The 20,732-nt window shown below is 33.1% G+C and overlaps 1 protein-coding gene across 2 annotated transcripts in view; it reads left to right on the top strand.

Annotated features, from left to right (window-relative positions):
• The window catches only part of LOC143237031 (uncharacterized), a 62,908-nt gene that overhangs the window by 5,291 nt on the left and 36,885 nt on the right, over window positions 1–20,732 (top strand). For both annotated transcript variants that reach the window (XM_076475866.1, XM_076475865.1), the window contains exons 2-5: window positions 1,837–1,905; window positions 10,862–10,925; window positions 13,531–13,682; window positions 19,846–20,009. In XM_076475866.1, coding sequence (XP_076331981.1) covers window positions 1,837–1,905; window positions 10,862–10,925; window positions 13,531–13,682; window positions 19,846–20,009 — 449 coding nt within the window. The remainder of the gene's footprint in view (window positions 1–1,836; window positions 1,906–10,861; window positions 10,926–13,530; window positions 13,683–19,845; window positions 20,010–20,732) is intronic.

Genomic DNA, 20,732 nt, shown 5'->3' with positions numbered 1-20,732 from the left:
TTATTCTGGATCAAAATTATATATATATATTATATGTGTGTATGCATGTAGAGAATAGATATGTTAGATTGCAATGTGACTTTCATTTGTTAGCAAGACAGAAATGTAGAGAATAGATATGCCAATAGGTATTTGCCAACATGACTTATATGATATGGTACTGACTGATCTTGTACAGTAACTTACCTCCACTTACAAACTTACCTCATTTTGTAGTGTATTCTTTATACAACTTCTCCCTTACTTTATTCTTGGACAGATCCACATTTCTATATTATTTCCATTCTGGCAATAGTCATTGTTCCAATGTTCACTTTCTGATTTCAAAGTTTCTTACTTAGCCTTAAAGTACTTTGCATACTAAAGAGTTTGTCTAATGATTGTTGTTCTGATGTTCACTGTTTTCTAAATTTTAAACTTTCTTGCTTAGCCATAAGTCACTTTGTATACTAAAGAATTCATCTCTATTCTACCAGAAACAGCTTTTTGTGGTTTCATAGTTGTCTCCATCATCTGATGATTAAAATCTTTGTAACATTTTTCCTCCTCAAGCTTCCAATCTTTTGTTTTGTTATTGATTTTTCTCACTTTTGAGATAGATGCCATTGACTTAACAGTAACCACGGTCACTTGCCATAATTTTTCATAACAACTGTGGCTTAGCATGTCCTATCTTTTCTATTTTCTAATCAGTGTGGTGATACTTCTTCTAATGGACTGTCTCTCTTCTAGCAGCAATGACTTTTTATGCTTTTCTAGTTGCCTTATTCATCTGATGATTAATACTTTTCCTTATGAAACATCCACTCTTTTGCTGTTATTTATTTTTCACTCTTAGAGGTAGATGTGTTAGATCTGACAGTAATCATGAATGCCTGTTATAATTCTTTTTATAAGTTTTTTTATGTCACCTCTTTAATACTAAAATTTTTTCTAATTGCATTACTTAGTATAAGGTCCAAGCACGTCACTTCATCCTGACAAATGTAGAATATTCACTCAAAATGTAATTCAAAAAGGCTCAACCATAGATACACAACATGGCATCCTTTCACAGTTAACACAGTAGAATTTTCTCATTATTATACTGTCAACACACAACGCAGCACTCTCCTGTTTGAAGAATCACTACCACACACAACTACCTAAGATATCTTAAGTTAGAATACTCAATTAGTTGAATATGAAATTCTACTACTTGCCTAGCTTTAAGAAGCTCTACAGTCAACAGCACCAATACAAATGCACACACATTGTATACCAGGTTGACTACTTAGCCAAATATATGCATAAATAGTTTAAATTACAATCCACTCACCTGAGATTGCTTTCAGATGTGGTGCAACCATATCTAAGTGCCAATATAACATTATGGCATATTCATTAGTTGTCAAAAAATATATGCATAAAATGATTTTAGTACGAGTAAGATGTATTTTGTTGATGAAATGAGATTGTGAAGGTGGTTTGATTATACAAGTTTAATTGGTATAAAATTAGAAGAGGTTGTAATAACTTTTTTAAAATATTAATTTTTGCAGTACTCTTGTACTGTGTATTGTCTTCATTGCATATAAAGATAACATGTAAATCATAGAAACATGAATGGTGAGTTAGGAAAATTGGTGTCTTGTACGAGATCTTTTTAGGAGTCATTTTGTATAAACCAAAATATATTAACTGTTTAGTGATTTTTATAATTAATTTATTTGATATAATTATTGGTGGTTTAGTACATGCACACTACTTGATATGCAGTTTTTACTTGATTTTAATTATCTATGCATTGTACATTTGTTGTTTTTTTTAAATATGGTTTCTTCTTGCTATCAACAGTATTTTCCTGTGACACCAACAAGCCACTTCATGGTCTTCATCATTTTTATGAACATGAGATTAAAGAGTGTAAGTAAACTTTGTTATCACTATTACAATAATCCAAAGGCATGGAACATGTTATGATCACTGGTAATTAAAGAAAATAATTGAGAATGTCTTTTTAGTTCATGATCTGCCTTTGATGTAAAATATTTTATAAGTAAAAAAAAATTGTAAAATATAAGATATTCAAATGTTAACCAAAAGTGCAGTACATTTGTATGTGTTTGATATATTACACTATGTAACAAAATTCTTACTTTTTCTTGTTCCTGGGTAGAAAGTATTATTTCCCAATTGCTTATGCCTAAAGGAAATGGAAAAGACCTATTTTTCTCTTCAAACTTTACTTTTGTGACCTGGGAGCATATAATGAAAACGTGATGGGAGACTATATTTAGAGGATGATACATGAAAGTGATTTACTGTCACAAATCTCGAAAAACTTTTAAACATTTTTGTTCATTTTTTTATAATTTTAATATTAATACATGCAAATCTTGATTCATATGTTGTTTTATTCAGATCTTATGTAAAAGAAAATGTACAAATTAGCCCATTTTTATATAGAAAATAATTTAATTTCTAATTTCATTATCCAGGTTACAAAAGCAAAGATTGAAGGGAATAATGGCCATTTTTTGTACTTTTACCACATAAGCAATTAAGAAATAAGATATACTATCCAGGAACAGAATTTGTGTTACATGTGTTATGTTAGCAGCTGTATTATGAAAGTCTTTTCGACATATAACAATCATTTACTACTACTTTTATTCTGAATAAGAAAAATATGCTCAAGATTATCAAAACATTTCAAAAGCCACAAATATGTGTGTGAAAAATAAGTTTAGTTTACATGAATATTCTTAGCTTTTGAAATGTTTTAATAATTTATGAGCATAAAAAAAAGTAACTATCATTGTATAGTATATAAAAGATAAGCACTTTTTTATTTAGTAGTTCAAGTTTGTAGGACAGCAGTTGTGAAAAGTATTATAATATTCAATCTTACAAATGCTGTTTTGTAATTAGTAATACAATAAATTAATAAAATAAAATGGTTTAATATAAAGAATGTTTATGTTATACCAAGTTGTTGTTTCTTCACTGTTTAACCCTTTCTTGATCTTCTTGGTAAAATATGCACAAGTTAAGTATTTATACATTTAACTATTCATGCAGCACGTGTACCTTCACAAAATTTAATAGACTTTTAGTAAAGATTACAAGTCTTTTGTACAGCAAAAAATCAGACTTTTTAAGAAGGTATTTTGACTAAGGACTTGTTTGTGAAAATATCGAGTTTCTTTTGTTACTAGTCTTAAGTATGAAGTGATTTTTCGTGTTATAATTAAAAACTATTCTTCATCCCAAAAATCTGAAATATTATTTGTGTAGTCTCTAAAACCTAAATACATTTTGAATGTTTGTTTTCTCCAAAATTTTATATTTTATCTGTTATTTTCTCTATCTTAACTATTATTGGATCTATCAATTTGACTGACCATGTAACCGCCATAAAATTTTGGAAATAAGTGTAAATTATGCTGTTTTTCATTCTAGAATGACTGTAGATTATAACACAAAAACACAAATGTTTATTCTATATAACTTAAATCTCATGACATTATACATTTATATATGTATATATATTTGTTATTATATTGACTTTTTAGTCATGCATAGCTAATATTAAAGAAGTTGTATTTATTTGCCACACGAGCACTCGTGTTACTGTATCCAAGAATATAAGACACCTTTAGTTTTTACAAAGTGACTAGTTTTGACTGTTTTAATAGACTAGTATTTCGTAAAATACAGTCGCATTTCAGTTATTATAAATTATGTATGTATATAGATTATTACTATTAACATTTACATTCTTACTTATTTTTCTTAAAACATAGAATAATAAATAAATAAGAAGAGCAAACTATTATCTTCTAGTTACAACAGCATTTGTACTCATTTGTTTTATGCCATAGGTTGCTGAGTCTTTTTAAATTTCTCACATCCATTCAGCTGATCTTCCTTGTTCTTAATGTGAATATGGCCAGGATTATAATTTTGACCAGACATTTCCTCACTAGAGTTTACTCTTGGTACAGCTTTGTCTGTGGAGGAACATCATCATCTTTCTAATCTTTTTTGTGACATTATTTTGTATATATGTATTTTTCTTTCTCTTTTGTCTGTGATTTTAAATTCTTCCCTTGCTTTACAACACAAAACTCATTTCAAAATTACTTTTTCTTCACTCCTTTGTCTGGTATTAGGGTCCACAGGAACTCCTTTTTTGACCAACTGCATACTTGTATTCATATGCTTTGTCCTTGTTTGCTTAATTATTATTTCCTAGCTTACAGCCATGTCTTAATTCCCAGTAATTCAACCTTTTTTACCCTTTTAATTTGTATTACACCTTTCTAGTGCCAAGCCTTTATCTCTTTCTTACAACCCTCATGCATTACCTCTCAAATTTCACCTTATTTTTGAGGCACTTAATCATGCTTTGGAAGAGTTTTCAGAGAGGTTTATTTTGTTCCTTTCACGACATCAACTACTACTACTACTACTAGTGCTCTGTCTTTCATTATATGGTTCTTCTACTGCTAAGATGGGATGCTCTCCTATGTAATGTATGTCTCCCACACTCTTACCTCCATGATCTTCATCAGGCTCCTTTTCTTTGCTCTGGCATTATTTCGCATTGTCTGCTTTGTTTTCTCATCTCTCTCAACCTCACTCTTCTGTTTCTGTTCTTGGGCTTGCTTAATTCACATCTTCCCTTCACATAATCTACTTTCTGACATCTAGGTCTTTCCTTGTCTCATTGGTAATGATACTGTGAGATCTAGCCGAGTGGGAGTCTGTCTGTCTCTCTTTGCCAGTTTTTGGCTAAGAGTTGGGTTATTTAGGTTCTCACCCAAAGTTTATCTCTCCACTTCAATTTTTCTTCTCTTCTTTTGCTGTTTTTATTTTCCCTTCTTCCCATTCTGTTTGTCTTCAATGTTTCAAGAATGTGGTCTTGGATCTCTCAGCCAAAAAAAGACCATCAAGAACTTAATCTTTCCTACCTAGGTAATACTCCTGATTCTTTATAACCCCCAACAAGACAGGGGTATGGCATCTAGTTATCAACCTGTCTCTCAATCAGTTTCTTATCACCCCTCATTTCCATATGGAAAGTTTCTGTTTTTTCTTGGTATCTCTTTTCATCTGGTCTTGGATAAGTAAGGTAATTGAATTGGTTGTTTTGTTTTTTTCCACACACTGATCACCCTGCCCTTCAGATATTTGTTTTCAATCAAGTCTTGGGGGCACATGTCCACCATGTTCATGGATTGAGGCTGAGGTTTTGTTATTACTTGGATAATAGGCATCTCCCTTCCCATTCTTGGTAGGACTCCTTTGGTGGGAGGCTACTCAGCTGAGCTGACATGTCAAACACTCAAGTATTTTCTCACACTTATCTAATACTTGGTGCCTCTGGAATTGCTCTTCACCTCTCACCTCCATCATGCTCAGTCTTCATCACTTTCAATGAGCAATGGAATGGCTTGTCACCAAGATTTACTCTTCACTCTAGCTCTCTGCATATGAGGTTCTATGACTTTTGGAAACTTTGTCTTTCCTTAAACCATGCAGTGGGAGACCAGTGGACCATTCTTGGGATTTGTTATCCTTGACTTTGCACCTCCCCTTTTGTTGTAGAGGCTTGACTGTTCCAAATACCACAGTGGAGATCTCCATCTCCTCACAGATGCTTTTCTGTTAGGCTGGTGTGTGTCTGAATGACAGTGACTTTGGGTGTGTGTGGACTCCAGAGGGCTATTCACTCCATATCAACCTACTTGACATTTTGCCATCTATTGGGCATGTCCCCATTTTTTTCAATATCTCATGGATTGGGTGGTCTTGATCCACTCTGAAAATTCCACAGCTTCTTCATATATCAATTGTCAAAGGGGGAAGCAGTATGCTGTGTTTTTGTGTTTTGGGACCTGTATTTTGGGCTCATTCCCATCTGGTTTGTCTCAGCTTTTAATGCAGCAGAAGCTCTGAAGTTAGTGATTGATCACTTCTCTTCATCTAACAGAATTCTAACAGTATTTTTCCAACTCCAGGTTTATCAGTTGGGTGTCTCTCTCATTGGTGTCTTTGTCACTCTTCTCAATATAAACTTCTCTTCTGGTCTCCAGTTTCTCATCATTTTGCATTGGTGGAATTTGTTCTCACCCGTTACTGAACTCATCTTTTTCTGTAAGTTTGTCCTCCTATTTGTCTTATACCTTGTGTCCTCACTGTGATTTCAAGTCCTGTTGTTGATGCTTTTTTGGCTAGCATAACCTTGGCTTCCCCTGCATCATCAATTGGCCTTCTCTTCTTCTACCCTGCTCCTGCTCTTTCTTATTCCAACCATACAGCTTTCTCTCACTCAGGGTGTCAACCCTTCATCTTCACTTGTTGGACTTGTCCAGTCTGTCACCCATAGGGTAGGGCTTTCTGATTGTATAGCCTTCTCATTATCCTATTCCTCTTGTCCTTCAGTGTTTAAACATTGCTTCCATGTCTTTTCTGCACATATTCTCTCTACTTTGTTCAGATCCTTTTTTCTTCAGTGACCCCCTTTCCCTATTCCTATGCCTAAGTGACACATTACACATTAATGTAGTTTTATGTGCTCATACACATGCTCAGATGTAAAGCTTGTGGCCCATTTTTCAGCTCTCTCTTATGGTTGTTTGACCATGGATTGTCAGTTTCTATTATTGGGCCTTTACCATTACTGGCATATTTTTTCTTTCTCAGTCCTCTCCATTTCATTAATGTTCTTTATTTTCAATAATCCTCTCTTCTACTCTGGGACCTTAATGTGGTTTCAAACTCTTTTACACTGCTCTGTTGGAGTCATTGTCTTTATGTTTCTTACACAGTATTTCTCTGAAATCATATATCTCTACTTCTTGCCTATGGTTGCCATTTTTTGGATGTACATGTATCTTGCAATTTCTTTCACTGAATGTACTCCTGTGTACTACTTGGACCTTTTTATCTAAGATTTCAGTTGCTTGGAAAGGTGACCATTCTTTTTTCTAGTCTTCCTCCTTTTAATTTCTCACTTCTATGATTATTTGAACCTGGAACATCTTTTGTATCCCATTTAGGCTGTATAGTTTGTTTTCACTTTGGGGCTTCTCATTTTTTTTACTTGTACTGGATGGGCCCACCAACTTCCTTTGGTTTGTTTATTTTTTACTTGATATTGATGCTTGCATGTTTCCTCACATTTCATCACATTCATTGCCTTTCTCACTCCCCCCCTCGGTGTGGATTCCTGTACGTGGTGAGGGGACCTTCCAGGGAAGGTTCTGTTCTTTTAGTTTACCTCCTCTGGGATCTAAACGTCCACCCACATGTTTGCCTTACGTGGCGACACATGAAGGGGAGGAGAGGATACTGGTGGTTGAGGGGTCCAACCCTAACACACCACTTTGGCCTTGAATTCCTGTAGATGGGCGGCCTTTGGGTGGCCCCCTTGGGTCAGTCGGCTGGCCCACTTGGGCTAGAGTCAACTAAGTACCAGTGTTGGAAGTTCTGAACGGGTGTTGTGGACATTGTGTCTGTTGCTGGTGTTTGGGTAAAGTGCTCACAAAACCTTGGCATTGCTGCAATGTCCTTGTATGACATTGTAGTGTGTCCCCTCGTAGGGCTCCATGGTGGGTGGGGTCAGTGGGTACTGAAATTTTCCTTTTTTCCTATGGATCCTCTTACAAAAAATTTAAATAATGAAAAAACAGTCAATAAGTAAACAACCGCATCTTAAAGACTCTGAGCAGCAGTCTTCAACATCTGTAACACACGTACCTCATTTTCATATATTACATTCACTTTCAGAAAAACCTTTAGGGCAGATGTCCTCCTTTTTTATTCAGAAGGGACTAGAGGGTCTTGCTGACTCTCCAATGTCAGTAAAAAAGCTTCAATCTGGAGACATATTGGTTGAAATATCCACATCCCAACACAGTGAACTCCTCTTGAATTCAAAGGCAATTGGGAATATACCTATCGAAGTTACTCCTCATGCTACCTTGAATTCATCACAAGGAGTTGTTGTTGAGAGGGATTTGAAGAACGTCCCTGAGTTAGAGATTCTCGCTGGTCTCTCCATATAAGGAGTTTCTGCAGTGAGACGCACCTCCACTCGCAAAGATGGATTTACACTGCCGACAAATATTCTTGTTTTGACATTTACATCACCACGTGCACCTGCCACCATCAAGTCGGGTTATCTAATTTGCAGGGTACGGCTGTACATTGACAACAGAGTTGGTGAGTGTCTCGGGAAAGGGGGGGGGGCAGGTAGTGCATGAGTACATCACTTCCTGGACATTTTTAGCTTTTTCATAAGGGATCTATGGGTACTCCAGGTTTTGACATCAGGACTGGTAATTCAATTTACATCAACTCCACCAGAGTCTGCTTAACCTTGTTGCCTTTTCACTTACAACAAATTCATAGTAAGAGGAACTCTGTTCCCAGGCCATAAGAGAGTTGTTAGACAAAAAGGCAGTGGAGATGATCAATCCTATTCTTCTTGAATTTTGTTCCTCTTTATTCATAGTGCCCAATATGTTGTGAGACTGGCATCCAATCATTGATCTATCTTGACTCAGCCACCTTTTATATCTTTCTTGCTTCCCTATGAAATCTTTTCTCATCCTACAAAGGCATTTTGCACCAAGGCTTTGGATGATCAAGATCAATGCTACCAATGCATATATCCATATTCCTTTAGCAGCATATTCCTGGAGGTTTGTCTGGTTTTTGTTCAAGAATCAAGTGCTACAGTTCAGGGATCTTCCTTTTAATCTTGCATCAGTACCTTGTGCCTTTCTTCTGTAGAGTTATTCAAGCTCTTTCTCATCACCTATATTCTACAGTTGTATGACACATATTCAGTATATTGACAGCTGGTTCCTTCTAACTCCATTCAGTCAGTTAACAGAACAACATTCTCAGATTCTCCTTCCAGAATCCACAAAAGAAGGCTTGTCTATCAGATTGTAGAAATTTATTTTGCCATTAATGTAATATCTTGTCCATTTGGGTATGTTTTTCAATACTCACTTAAGTCATGGCCAGCCAATTTTTCTCAGGCTTCAAGCCATGGAAAAAGCTGTCAGACTTTTATTTTTGTTTTTTTCTACTGTATGAATGGTTCTCTCTCAGGGATGTGGGCATCCCTTGAACCTCTCTTTTCTTTGGAACAAGCACATATGAGGAGTGGTCACTGTGAAACCAATGGATCATGCATTCTGATCCTTTGGATATCCTGTCTCATTACTCAGGAACAGCATTGTTATTGTGACTGATGGTTGGATCGGAGCAATATTACTGTTAAAGTACCTCTTCCTTATCTTTAAGGTCAAGAGTTCCATTGTCCTTGAACTTCTTGCAGTATGTCCAGCAATGAATAAAGGTTTGTCTCTTTTGAAGAGAAAAATTTTCATGATACATTCCAGCAGTTTCATGGTTGTATGTTAGATTTCTAATCAAACAGGTACACAATCTCAAGAATTTTGTTTTTTGTTACCTTGAATCTTCTCTACTGGTCTCATTACCATCATAGTCTTTTAGAATGCCATGTTCTAGGAGTGATAAATGTAATTCCAGGTCACTTGTCTCAACCAAATCAGATTCTTCTAATAGAATGGATGCTTCATCACAAGGTTTTTCAGTGAATTTGTTCTCAATTTGGGCCTCCAATGATCATTGTCTTTTCAACTTATTGGAATTTCCAAATGGAGTGGTTTTCATCTTAATTGTCAATTAAGCATTGGCAATAGATGCATTCAGTCAGGATTGGATAGGTTTACATCTGTGATTTCAAGGATGCAAAACACATTACTATGGCCACAGGTTGGGCTTCAATCAGAGTACATACATACATACATACATACATATATATATTGAGGTCTAATAGCTCTACCTACCAACATGGGATATTGGAACCACAACCTCTTAATTCCAATCTTGAGTTGTGGAACCTTGACTGTTTGGTTGAACGTAACCTATACTGACGATAATTCATATTTTATACCACCTCTGACATAGGAACTAAGTGCCAGGTGAAAAACATACCTGTTCTGGATGTAGGGCAGTCTGACCACTCTTTTACCATTTTTATTTTGGTACACTCCTGTTCTATGCAAATGCTTTCAATATGGATTATGCCTTCACTGGCCCCTTTACTTTCTTAATGTGGGATTCTAAGTATATTGTCAGAGGAGGTATGTTTTGGAAACTAAATTTTCCTAAACTGAAAATGTATGTCTAATAACATACCTCTGCTGACACTCTCCCACCCTGTCTCCCCATTAAAAGGTGGTTTATGTCTTGAAAAAGTGATTACATTGTGTGAATGAAGTACTTATATACAGTACCTAGATAGAGGGTGCACTGAATCCATAAAAATTGGTGGAGAATTTTGCAAATTAGAATATGTTTAGGGCATTTGACAGGGGTGTAAATGATTAGAATAAGCTTTTTCAGTGATTAGATTGGCAAAGAGTGGAAACTCTGGACATCGAGAAATGGCTATATTGTCAGCAGAGGTATTTTTGGAAATACATTTTTAGTTTAGGAAAGTGTTAACTTTCATATCCAAATAAATTTCCAAAAAGTAACAAGCTAAAACTTCTCTCAGTTATAAATTACTGTTTTATTACACCTTTCCTGTCACTGTCTTAACTGATTTTTGGAGTTCAACAAAACTTCCTTTGTTTTTCCTTTCATCTTACCCAAATGTGCTTTCTAGAATGAACAATGTATCCCCAGTTTTTCTTCCATATAAATTGTCAATAAAACTACTGATTGCCAAAATATGTCAAAATGTTACTTATGTGGCTCCATTGATTCTGTGAACTTCATAATGGTTCTTGTCATTATGATTAAAATTTCTTTTTCCTTATTTTAGGTTTAGTATTATCAGAACAGCAGAAAAAAGGGAAGATTTTAAAGAAACATCTTCAAATTCCTGAGTAAGTCATTGAATACATATATATTTATATAGAACATATGTATTTGATAAAAGTAGAGGTCTGCATTTTACTTTATTGTATGAACAATGATATTAAAACAATTTTAAAGATCAGACTGAAAATAGTTTACAAGTGATTAGGAAACCTGTAATGAGTTTGAATTAATAATACAAAAAGTAAGATACTGATGGATGAAGATAAATTAAACCAAACACTGTTGTACCAGTTTTTCCATCACAGATAAATAAAATAAAAGTATAAGGTGATCAAAAATAAGTTTGGACATTATAACTTAATGTGGCAAACATACAAAACAATGAGAGAGTAAATAATGTGATTGAAAATAAAAATGTGGATTTAGCTTTAGGAGAGAACTGATCTCATATCTCTGTGAGATGAAAGTTGCAACACATATAATCTTAAAATTATAATGATTTTTACAACTGTAATAATTTTTTTATTTGGCTGTACAATGAACTATTATTTTAGGCCATTCACTCTGTAAACCTTCCCTCCTTTCCCTCTGTGGTCTTTTGATGTACTTTTTTAGTCTTATTTTGATAGTCACACTTAAATGCAAAGAAGCAATCCTCATCAGTGGCCTTGTTGTGACTGTATTCATTTACTAATCAGTGTTTGTCTTCTCCAGTATTTCCATCTGTCCGTGATATTTATTTGATATAGATATGAAATTACCAATTAATATTTTGTTGTTTTTTTTCATCAGACTTGAGAAATGGTTGTAACGATAACTAAGAAAACTGAGTTTTTTTTACAGGCTTTATTTAGTTTTATGGATGTCATGTTCCAGAGGACATGAGCCACAGAAGTGTTTTTTATGAGTGGTATTCTTTGTGCTTGTTTTCTTATGCACCTTCTTCCTTTCTATTTTTTGTTGTAATTTTTGCTTGGAAATTTTTCTAGCTTTGTTACACTGTTTCATTCTTTCTCTTATTGATTTATTCCCTCTGCTGTGTTCTTACTGTATCTTCTTTACGTTTTCATGATTGGCTGTTGTCAAATCTTAAGAAAGAAAAGCTAATTTTATTATCACTTTTGTCATAAAATAGTAGTATTAGGAATACTTATATAAACTTCTCTTTGGATAAGTAGTGAAAAGGTTAATAGTATTCTATAGCTGTAGGTGAGATAGTTGGTACTTGTACACTCACTCCATACAAATACATAATATGCGTGTGTGTGACTTTTATTCATTATGGTTACAAATGAGTGTGTAGACTCTAGCAAAGATTAGGTTGTTTTTCCAAAACTAGTATACACTTTCATTCAAATATCAACATTATTTTACCAAACAAAATAATAATGTAATTACATGAAATTAAACACATTTTATTAGATTTAAAACTTTGTGGAATAGATTTGATGCTTTTAATTTTTCCATTGTATAATTATTTAATAATTGTAATATCTCAGAGGCATGGTGTAAAAAAATGATTAATGAGAATATCATTGGTATTTTTGGAATCTCAAATTTTAGGCTCAAAGTTATTCAAACTTTTCACCTTTCAATTATTCAGAATAAGTTTTATTTGATGAAATATTTTTCAGTATTAGAACTTAATGATATGAAAACAATATAGTATGTGTATTCCATTTGCACCATCTCATTTAAAAAGAAAACTTTTATTTTGGTATACTTCATTTTCATAATTATGACCACCCAAGGATTTGTTAATATGAGCAAATTATAGAAGACTATTAATTATTTAACAAACAATTCTAAAGGTATTTCAACCCAAACACTTGTACATAATGGTTACCTAGAACAGTACATCAGTAAAATATTGGAATCAGAAGTATAATAAAATCACAAGCACAATGGAAAACAAACCCCACCATGACTATGATCTTTGCTTTTACTGATAATTTGTCCAGTAAGCTACTGTTTTATATATATTTTATAAACAATATAGTGAAAATGTTAAAAGGTAATCTCATAAAAAAAATTTAAAAAGCAGCAAAAATAGCATTAACACATTGACATTGTACTCTTCTACTATTCATCAGATCAGGCCGTTTCTTATAAGTTTGGTTTGTGATTTGAAAGTACAATATAAATATTTAGAGCATATATACATGCTTGAACCCACTAAGCTCCATTCTAAAACTGTATTCATCATTTACAGCCACTGGTGTTTTGGGTAAAACTTTAATGGTGAAATTACTTATATGAACAACAGATAAATTTTGTTTTTTGTTTTATTTTTGTTTATATATATAAATACACACACATGCTACTATTGCTTAGAAACAACATTAAATTTCAGGCACACAAGAAGCACAGAACATAAAGTGTTGTTAGTTATTGTTCCTTAAACAAATGTGTGAATTCAAAATATATTATTGGTTGTAACATGTCATTAATTTGTTGCAATCTTCCTTCATAACTATCTAAAGATATATTTTTAATATCTGTAATTTGAATTTAGCTGTTGTTAATTATTCTTTGTAATTGTTACAGTTCTATACAAAACATTTCATTGTGGATCTAGTCATATTAATGAACTAATGGCTTTAATTAAATGAAATCTTTCTTAATGCAGTATGATGTGTTTGAAGTTTATTTTTTCATGAATATTTTTAGAGTAGATGTGAAGTCTCATAAACACTTTAAGGATTATGAGAAAAATTGTGGAATCAAAACAAGACACCTTGGACAACTAAACTTTTTGATAAATTGTGGTATAACTGATGATGATGTTCTAGAGGAAGCTGTCAGGAAAGCAGATGGAAAAGGTGAAATTTTGGATCCTAATATGATAAGGAAGGTGCATTAGGTGTAGTGTATCACATTTCTACTAGCTATGTAATAAGGTTTTACTGTAAGTTTTTATTATGTGTTGCTTATTAACATTCAGTTATCAGTTGGAGATTTCTTTACATTGTGTTAGTATTGGTGTTATAGATTACATTGTAAGCTGTGAAAATAATTATTTCAAAGCATATCTCAGTCATATGTAATCTTTTAAACAAATTAATCTTTTGTCAGATTTAGTTGCATAACAGTAAGAAGTTTTAATGGCACAGTGACACTATGAAAAGTTTTTCTCTCTCTTTTAGTCACTTTATTCTCTAGATGTAGAAGTTGCATTGCTTACTTACATCCATCATTCATTTTTCAGTACAGTTTACATGCGTACTGTTTACAATACAAATACAGCACTTTACTTTTGACTTTTACTCTTTAAAGAAATGTGTATCTGCTAAAGTTTTCTAGCACAACATAGAACTACAAAATGTCCTAAAAGTCTGTTGCAAGTCTTCAATGATAACATATCATTTCCTTACGGGGCCAGGTTTGTACAGTACTCTGTTTGTAGCCAATTTTCATCACTACATGTATTCCACTAACAATAATCAGATCTCATGAATTTTTGAAATTTTGTTATTATATAATTGTATTAACAAAACAAACTCATAGAATTTATTGCCTAAATTATTTGTAATACACTGCAAAAGTTCATCACAAAGATTTATTTTAAAGCCTCCTTATTTCCATATCACATAAATTTTAATTTGTAAACTTACATTTGTTTTTAATACCAAAACACATCTGATATTACTGGCAGCACAGCTGTATTAATCATCTACAGATTGCTTGTTGGACTTAAGCAACCTGAACAGTGTGATGGAATAATCAAAACCCATTATTAATGTTGTTCTTTTTCATCTTACGTTATTCTGCTTGTAGATATAAGTAATAAGACCAGACAAAAAAGTTTCTAAATAAAAAACAAGAAAGCAAATTAAATGCCTCACTTCCAGCGCATAGAATAGTTTGAACACTTCATGCATCTGCATGTGAGATTTGCATGCCACTGGCCTTAAGTTACCTTGCATAAAAACGTATTTCATGTCCACTGCACTAGTGCATGTATGATGTCATCATCATGAAACAATTGTCTTCCACCAGTAGGAGAGTAACATGACTTTCTTCACAATAGCTCTACCTAAGCTCTGGTGTTAAGTTCATCATTTTCCTGAGCATTGTTTAAAATGAATGTGTTCCAGAATTGTTAATCAGTTACTGGAAATTTGTAATAACTTGTGACTGAATTAAATTTTTTTCAGACTTAAGTGGTGTAGTGTTCATGTTTTGCACAACCAGCATCGATTCTTCAATTTCACTTAAAAATGAAAAAACGTTTGATGATTACCTACCATTATGAATTCTCGTGTCACAGTAATTTTCACTTGACCTATGACAGTAATGATGTTCCTAACACAGAACCTGTGGCTACTGGAGGCTCAGTGTCTTGGAGAATGTGACAGTCATTGTTCAATTTGATGTGGATTTCTTCATGCGCATTGGGATTCCTTCTACTTGATCAGTTGACATTTCTTCTCACCAGCATGAACACAGTCAGGACAAAAATGATTTTAACTGGCTATTTTCCCTATCAAGGGACAGCTTTATTACTAGAAGAAACTCCTCATCCTTCTAATCTCTTCCTTGACATGGTTTTACAGGTATTTTATTTCAATTTTTCATACTCAAGATTACCTTGACTTCATTTCCTTGCCTGATATTCCAGTCCATGGATTTGTTTCTCAAACAAGTGTGTTGGGCTATAATGTATTTCTTGATGATGTGTAGACTTTGAAAAAGTGTTCATTCCACATCAATGTACCTAAGCTTCTTATTTACTATTGTGCCTTTATTCTTGGATTGGTTGGTCAAGATCCACTGTGACAGTTCCATGGTTGTTTCTTATTCACTGAGAGGGTACCCATTCAACATGTTTTGAGCTCCATACAGCTGAGTCTCTCTCATGGCTCTAGTCATGTACCAGGGTCTCTGAACTTGTGGTGTATTACTTTTTTCCAATTTCTTTGTCACTCCCTTCAACACTAAACTTCCCTTCATCTCATTCCAATGGTTGATCAACCATGAATTGTTAGTTTCCACAATTGCTGGTTACTGGGTAGCTTTATCAACAATATTTTGCCTTTCCCATTACTACTTGGTTTTTTCTTCCATTGTCTTTTTCACTTTATTCAGATCCTTCCTTTTTCACTGACCCACTTGTTATACTGCCATGCCTGACTGGGACCTTAATGTGGTTTAACACATTCTAACTCATGCTGCTTTCCAACTTTTGGCTTTATGTTCTTTATACCATTTTTCTGTGAAGACAGCTTCTCATCTGTGGTCAATGTTGTTCAGATGTATATGCCATCAATTCTTCCAACACTTTCTTTTACCATACTTACTTACAATAATGTCCACATATGAATCGTTTAATTACAATCTTGGTAAGTACATAGTATGGGCATTCTCCAAATGTGTAACATCAGCCAGCTCATTCATCAAAGACTTTTAATCTCAAGTCTAATCTTAATCAACTTGATCATAAACCCTTAATGGCCAGTTTTGATGTTATATCCCTCTTTATAGAAGTCCCAACTGCTGAAGCCTGCAAGATAGCCTTAGAACTCTATATCCGAGACCCTAACCCATCAATAGACATTCCCAGTAACCAACCCTCATAGAATTCACCACGATGAAGACAAACTTCATATTCAACAACCAAAACTATATACAAACAAATAGACTAAGAATGGGCAAACCAGTGTCATCAGTTCTAGCTAATATTTTTATGACACAAGTTGAAACAAACAACACAGCATTACATCCACCACTCTATTGGTACAGATATGTAGATGACACGGTTGCGGGATTCAAATCTACAGAACACATACTTAATTTTTTCAATCACATTAACTCTATACATCCCAACATTAACTTCACATGTGAACAGGAAGAAAGCAATCAAATATCATTTCTTAACCTCAAAATTACAAGAACTAAGACACAATTCAAAACAGAAATCCACCAAAAAATCACAAATACTGGACTATACATTCCTTGGGACTCAGCACAAGAAACAAAATAAAAACTCAACATACTAAGAAACCAAATAAACACAGCCATAAAACTATGTTCACCAGATAAAATTAATGATGAATTAGACCAAATAAAACAATACTTCATCAGCATCAATAAGTTTCCTCCACAAACCATAGAAAACATTATACTCACACACCTAGACAGAAAGCAAAATCAACCAACAAAAGCAAATATACCCCATGAATTAAAAAATCATGAAACCATATACTGCTGCATACCATATATTCCCAACATCAGCAGAAAAATAACCAACATTTGGCAAAAACTAGTAACAAAATGTGACTTTCCAGTTAATACCAAATTTATTCAAAAACCAGGCCAAAACTAAGGTCTATACTCTGTAAAAACTACACTGACAAACACCACACCAACATTATTTATAAAATACAGTGTGATAACTGCCATGACTTCTACATTGGAGAAACAAGTAGAAAAATGGAAACCAGATTCAAAGAACACAAAAAGTCACCTTCAAAGATTTTCAAACACTGCAAATCAAATAAACACAACATAACTATAGAAAACACCCAAACACTACATAAAAAAACAAACATAAACAAATGCAAAATTACAGAAGCCTTACTTATACAACAACTTAAGGTGAAAATAAACCAATTCAAAGGAACACTTTTATACCTATATTAATAAATATAATCAAACATCTTAGCATGCTCTCTGCATTTCTACACTCAATTACACAACCCCCTTCAAACATATGGTGAGCTATTGGTCAGTTACCTCTTTCTTTCTTTGTGAACCTGACGATGACCGAAGAAGGTCGAAACATTGTTCGCTTCTCTACATAAAAAATTTTCTCAACCCAAACTAGCTGTTTTTACATATATATTTCTCTCTACAAGTGGGTTTTCTCATCATCACTGATTATTACTTCTTTACTGTTCTTTTTCTCCTATTTTACTCCCTTGAATTTCACACATCTGTGCTCATTCAGACCTGGATTGATTTCTATGTCCAGTTTGTGTTGTTCTGTGTTGCTTGACATCTGCATCCTTTGTTTGGGGGGGGTTTCCATCATTTGTTTTTACTTTGGTACACCTCTTCATTCAGGGACTTTTTGTCTTCTATTTACTTTATAGGATAGGTTTACCAATTCCAGTTGGTTCATTCTTCTCTTAATATTGATACTATAAGGCTATTTAATATTTTTTTGTATTAGATTCTCTACCTTTGTCACTATCTTGCATCTCATTTTAAACAACTATTGGATGAGACCCTTCAAGTAGGCATGTCGATGACTTTGCACTTGTTTATCTCCCATTTGGTTGTTTTGTCTCCTGCAAGATATTGACTCCCTCCAGTAACTATTTTTCAGTCTACACACTTTCTTTGAGAAGAATAAGTACATTTTCTTCTCTTGTACAGGATCCCACTATGTGGCTGGTGTTGCCTTCCAATAGTTGTTTATTTCTCAAATCCACATTGTGTCAGTGATAATGGAAAGTATTCAACCCATTATCCCTTACTCTACTATTTCACATTGTCAGTGTAGTTTGTCCCATTAGAGATATCTGTACGATTGAGATTGTACCTTCCATGAATAATTACGGGAAGGCCAGTACTGGGGAAGTGAATGTCCATTACTTTGGCTAGTGCTTGCCAGTTATTAACAGTGAGGTTTTGTGATCATCAATTGCACTTTCTCTAGTAAAAGACCTTTTTAGGAGGTGTCCAATAAGGATCCTGGTACTTTTACAGCTATCATTTAATGTAACTTCTCTCCACTCCTGACTTAAGAGAAGTAGTAGACACAGACAGTCAGTTATGTATATGATTGATTTTGATAAAAACAGTTTTGTATTTCTTTCATTACCCACAATAATCAACTGATCTGTTGCTTTGGTTCACAGCTCATCTAAACAGTAAATCTCTTTGGCCTTAAACAGTCCTTGCACTTGTGTCACTAAGCTTAAATTTTTCAGTAGTGGATTTTGAGGTTTAATCATTTGTATTGTTCTAAAGATCTTTGAAGTAATACTAGACATTAATAATAACTTTGCACAACACATCTCTTTTTATGTTATGTCTTTGTCAATACAATAGTTATATACAATATGTAAACTGTTTTTTGCTGTAATAAAGTAACATTGAGTAATAAAAAAAGTGTGTATACCCATGTCAGAATATTAGCAGTTTTAATGGGATATAACTATCAATTCTAAAGATATCTTCAAATTATGAATGTATATCATTGTTCTTTAGCTTCAAGGTGATTCCTGAAAAGAGTTGAAAAGCTAGCTCCTCTTAAAATGACTAATATTCTGATGCATTGTATGTCCATTTTGTAACACTTCTAACTATATATTAACAACAATATTAAATAGAATGACACCTCAAAAATGTAGTCCAAGTTGGTACTAAGAACAAAAATATTAAATGGTCTTTATTACAACAAACATCAGATATTTTAACTCTTTCTTAACTTTTATCTGCATATTACAATGTACATCATAATTTTTGCTGTCTTATAATACCTATCATTTACTTTGACTTTTCCTTCAAAACATGAAATATCATAGAAGCAAAGTGATTCCATGTGCTTTAACACATGTAGACAAACTTGCACAATACAAACACGTGTTTTAATTGCATTATAAAGTCAGTGTTTGAATCATGTAGCTTTTATATTGCATGGGAAACTTATTTTTCAATATCATTTGCTTAGTGATTTTTATAAAATGTTCCTTACAGTCTTTAGTTTATTTTTAATGATATTTAAAAAGAAACTACTGTAATATTTCCATTCAGTGGTTATGAAGCAGTGTTAGAAGATGTTAGTGAATACTTGTTTTTGGAATCAAACAGTATTATCAAGATGTTTCTACAATCTGGCTATTTAGATAATAACTCTCTTTGAAGTAAAAATTAATGAAAACAAAGTTAGATAATTCCACTTTAATCAAATAAAGTTTGATGTGTAATATGTAAACGTAAATTTAGTTTATTATTTTATTTTGTATTTGTAAATAGAAGATTCAGATTATACTATTCATTGCAAGAACAAACAAATAGAACCAACAAATGTTCCTCTTTCTGAAGAGGAGGAGCAGCATTTTCAACCCCCAACTCTACGCTTTCAGTTGTCTGCAGATTTTGTTGTGATTGATGAAATTGGAGATTCATTCTTTGATGCTGTGAGTAAATATTTTGTTTTGGAAATTTATTAATTTTTTTATCAAGTTCTATTTAATGAATGGTGTTAGTTGTTACATGGACAGATGATAGTGTATATCACAGATCACTCACTTTTGGTAAAACATGAATATTTATAATTATAGAAAGTTAAATATTAGAAAAGAAAAAAGACCTTAAAACTTCACAAAGACAAAGAATAAGCATAATTGAGTTTTTTTTCAGTGTTAACTGTTTGTTGGTACTCAGATAATATATAATTATTAACTTTTGCTTCCTCTTTACCTACACTGGTAATGTTAAATAAGTCTATTAGATCAGGTAGTCTATGGCAAAGAACACCTGATAAGAAATAAGTGTAGATGCATCATCTCTGATGTTGTAATAGTGTAGGATTGTCTACATAACTTGAATTTGGTTGTTTGTTATTACAAGGACAATGATACCTGCAGCAATGCAACATTATAAAATTAAGTATTTTAAATAGATCAGTATAATATATATTTTTGTGTTTGAAACCAACCATGTATATTTTAGTATTTAATAAAAAATCTCATGAACATTAACGTGCACCAAAATGTAGTTGAAATACTGTTACCTACTTCTCATATAGGTACTAAAAACTCTTATTATGTTACTAAAATATTGTGTTAAAATTATCATCAATCCTGTGTAAAATACCTACATGTACATGTATGAGTATTGTCAAATAATTAACATTGATA

This window comes from Tachypleus tridentatus, chromosome 13 (genome assembly GCF_004210375.1).
Source record: "Tachypleus tridentatus isolate NWPU-2018 chromosome 13, ASM421037v1, whole genome shotgun sequence".
Lineage (NCBI taxonomy): Eukaryota > Metazoa > Arthropoda > Merostomata > Xiphosura > Limulidae > Tachypleus > Tachypleus tridentatus.
This window is presented reverse-complemented; position numbering and strand designations above follow the sequence as displayed.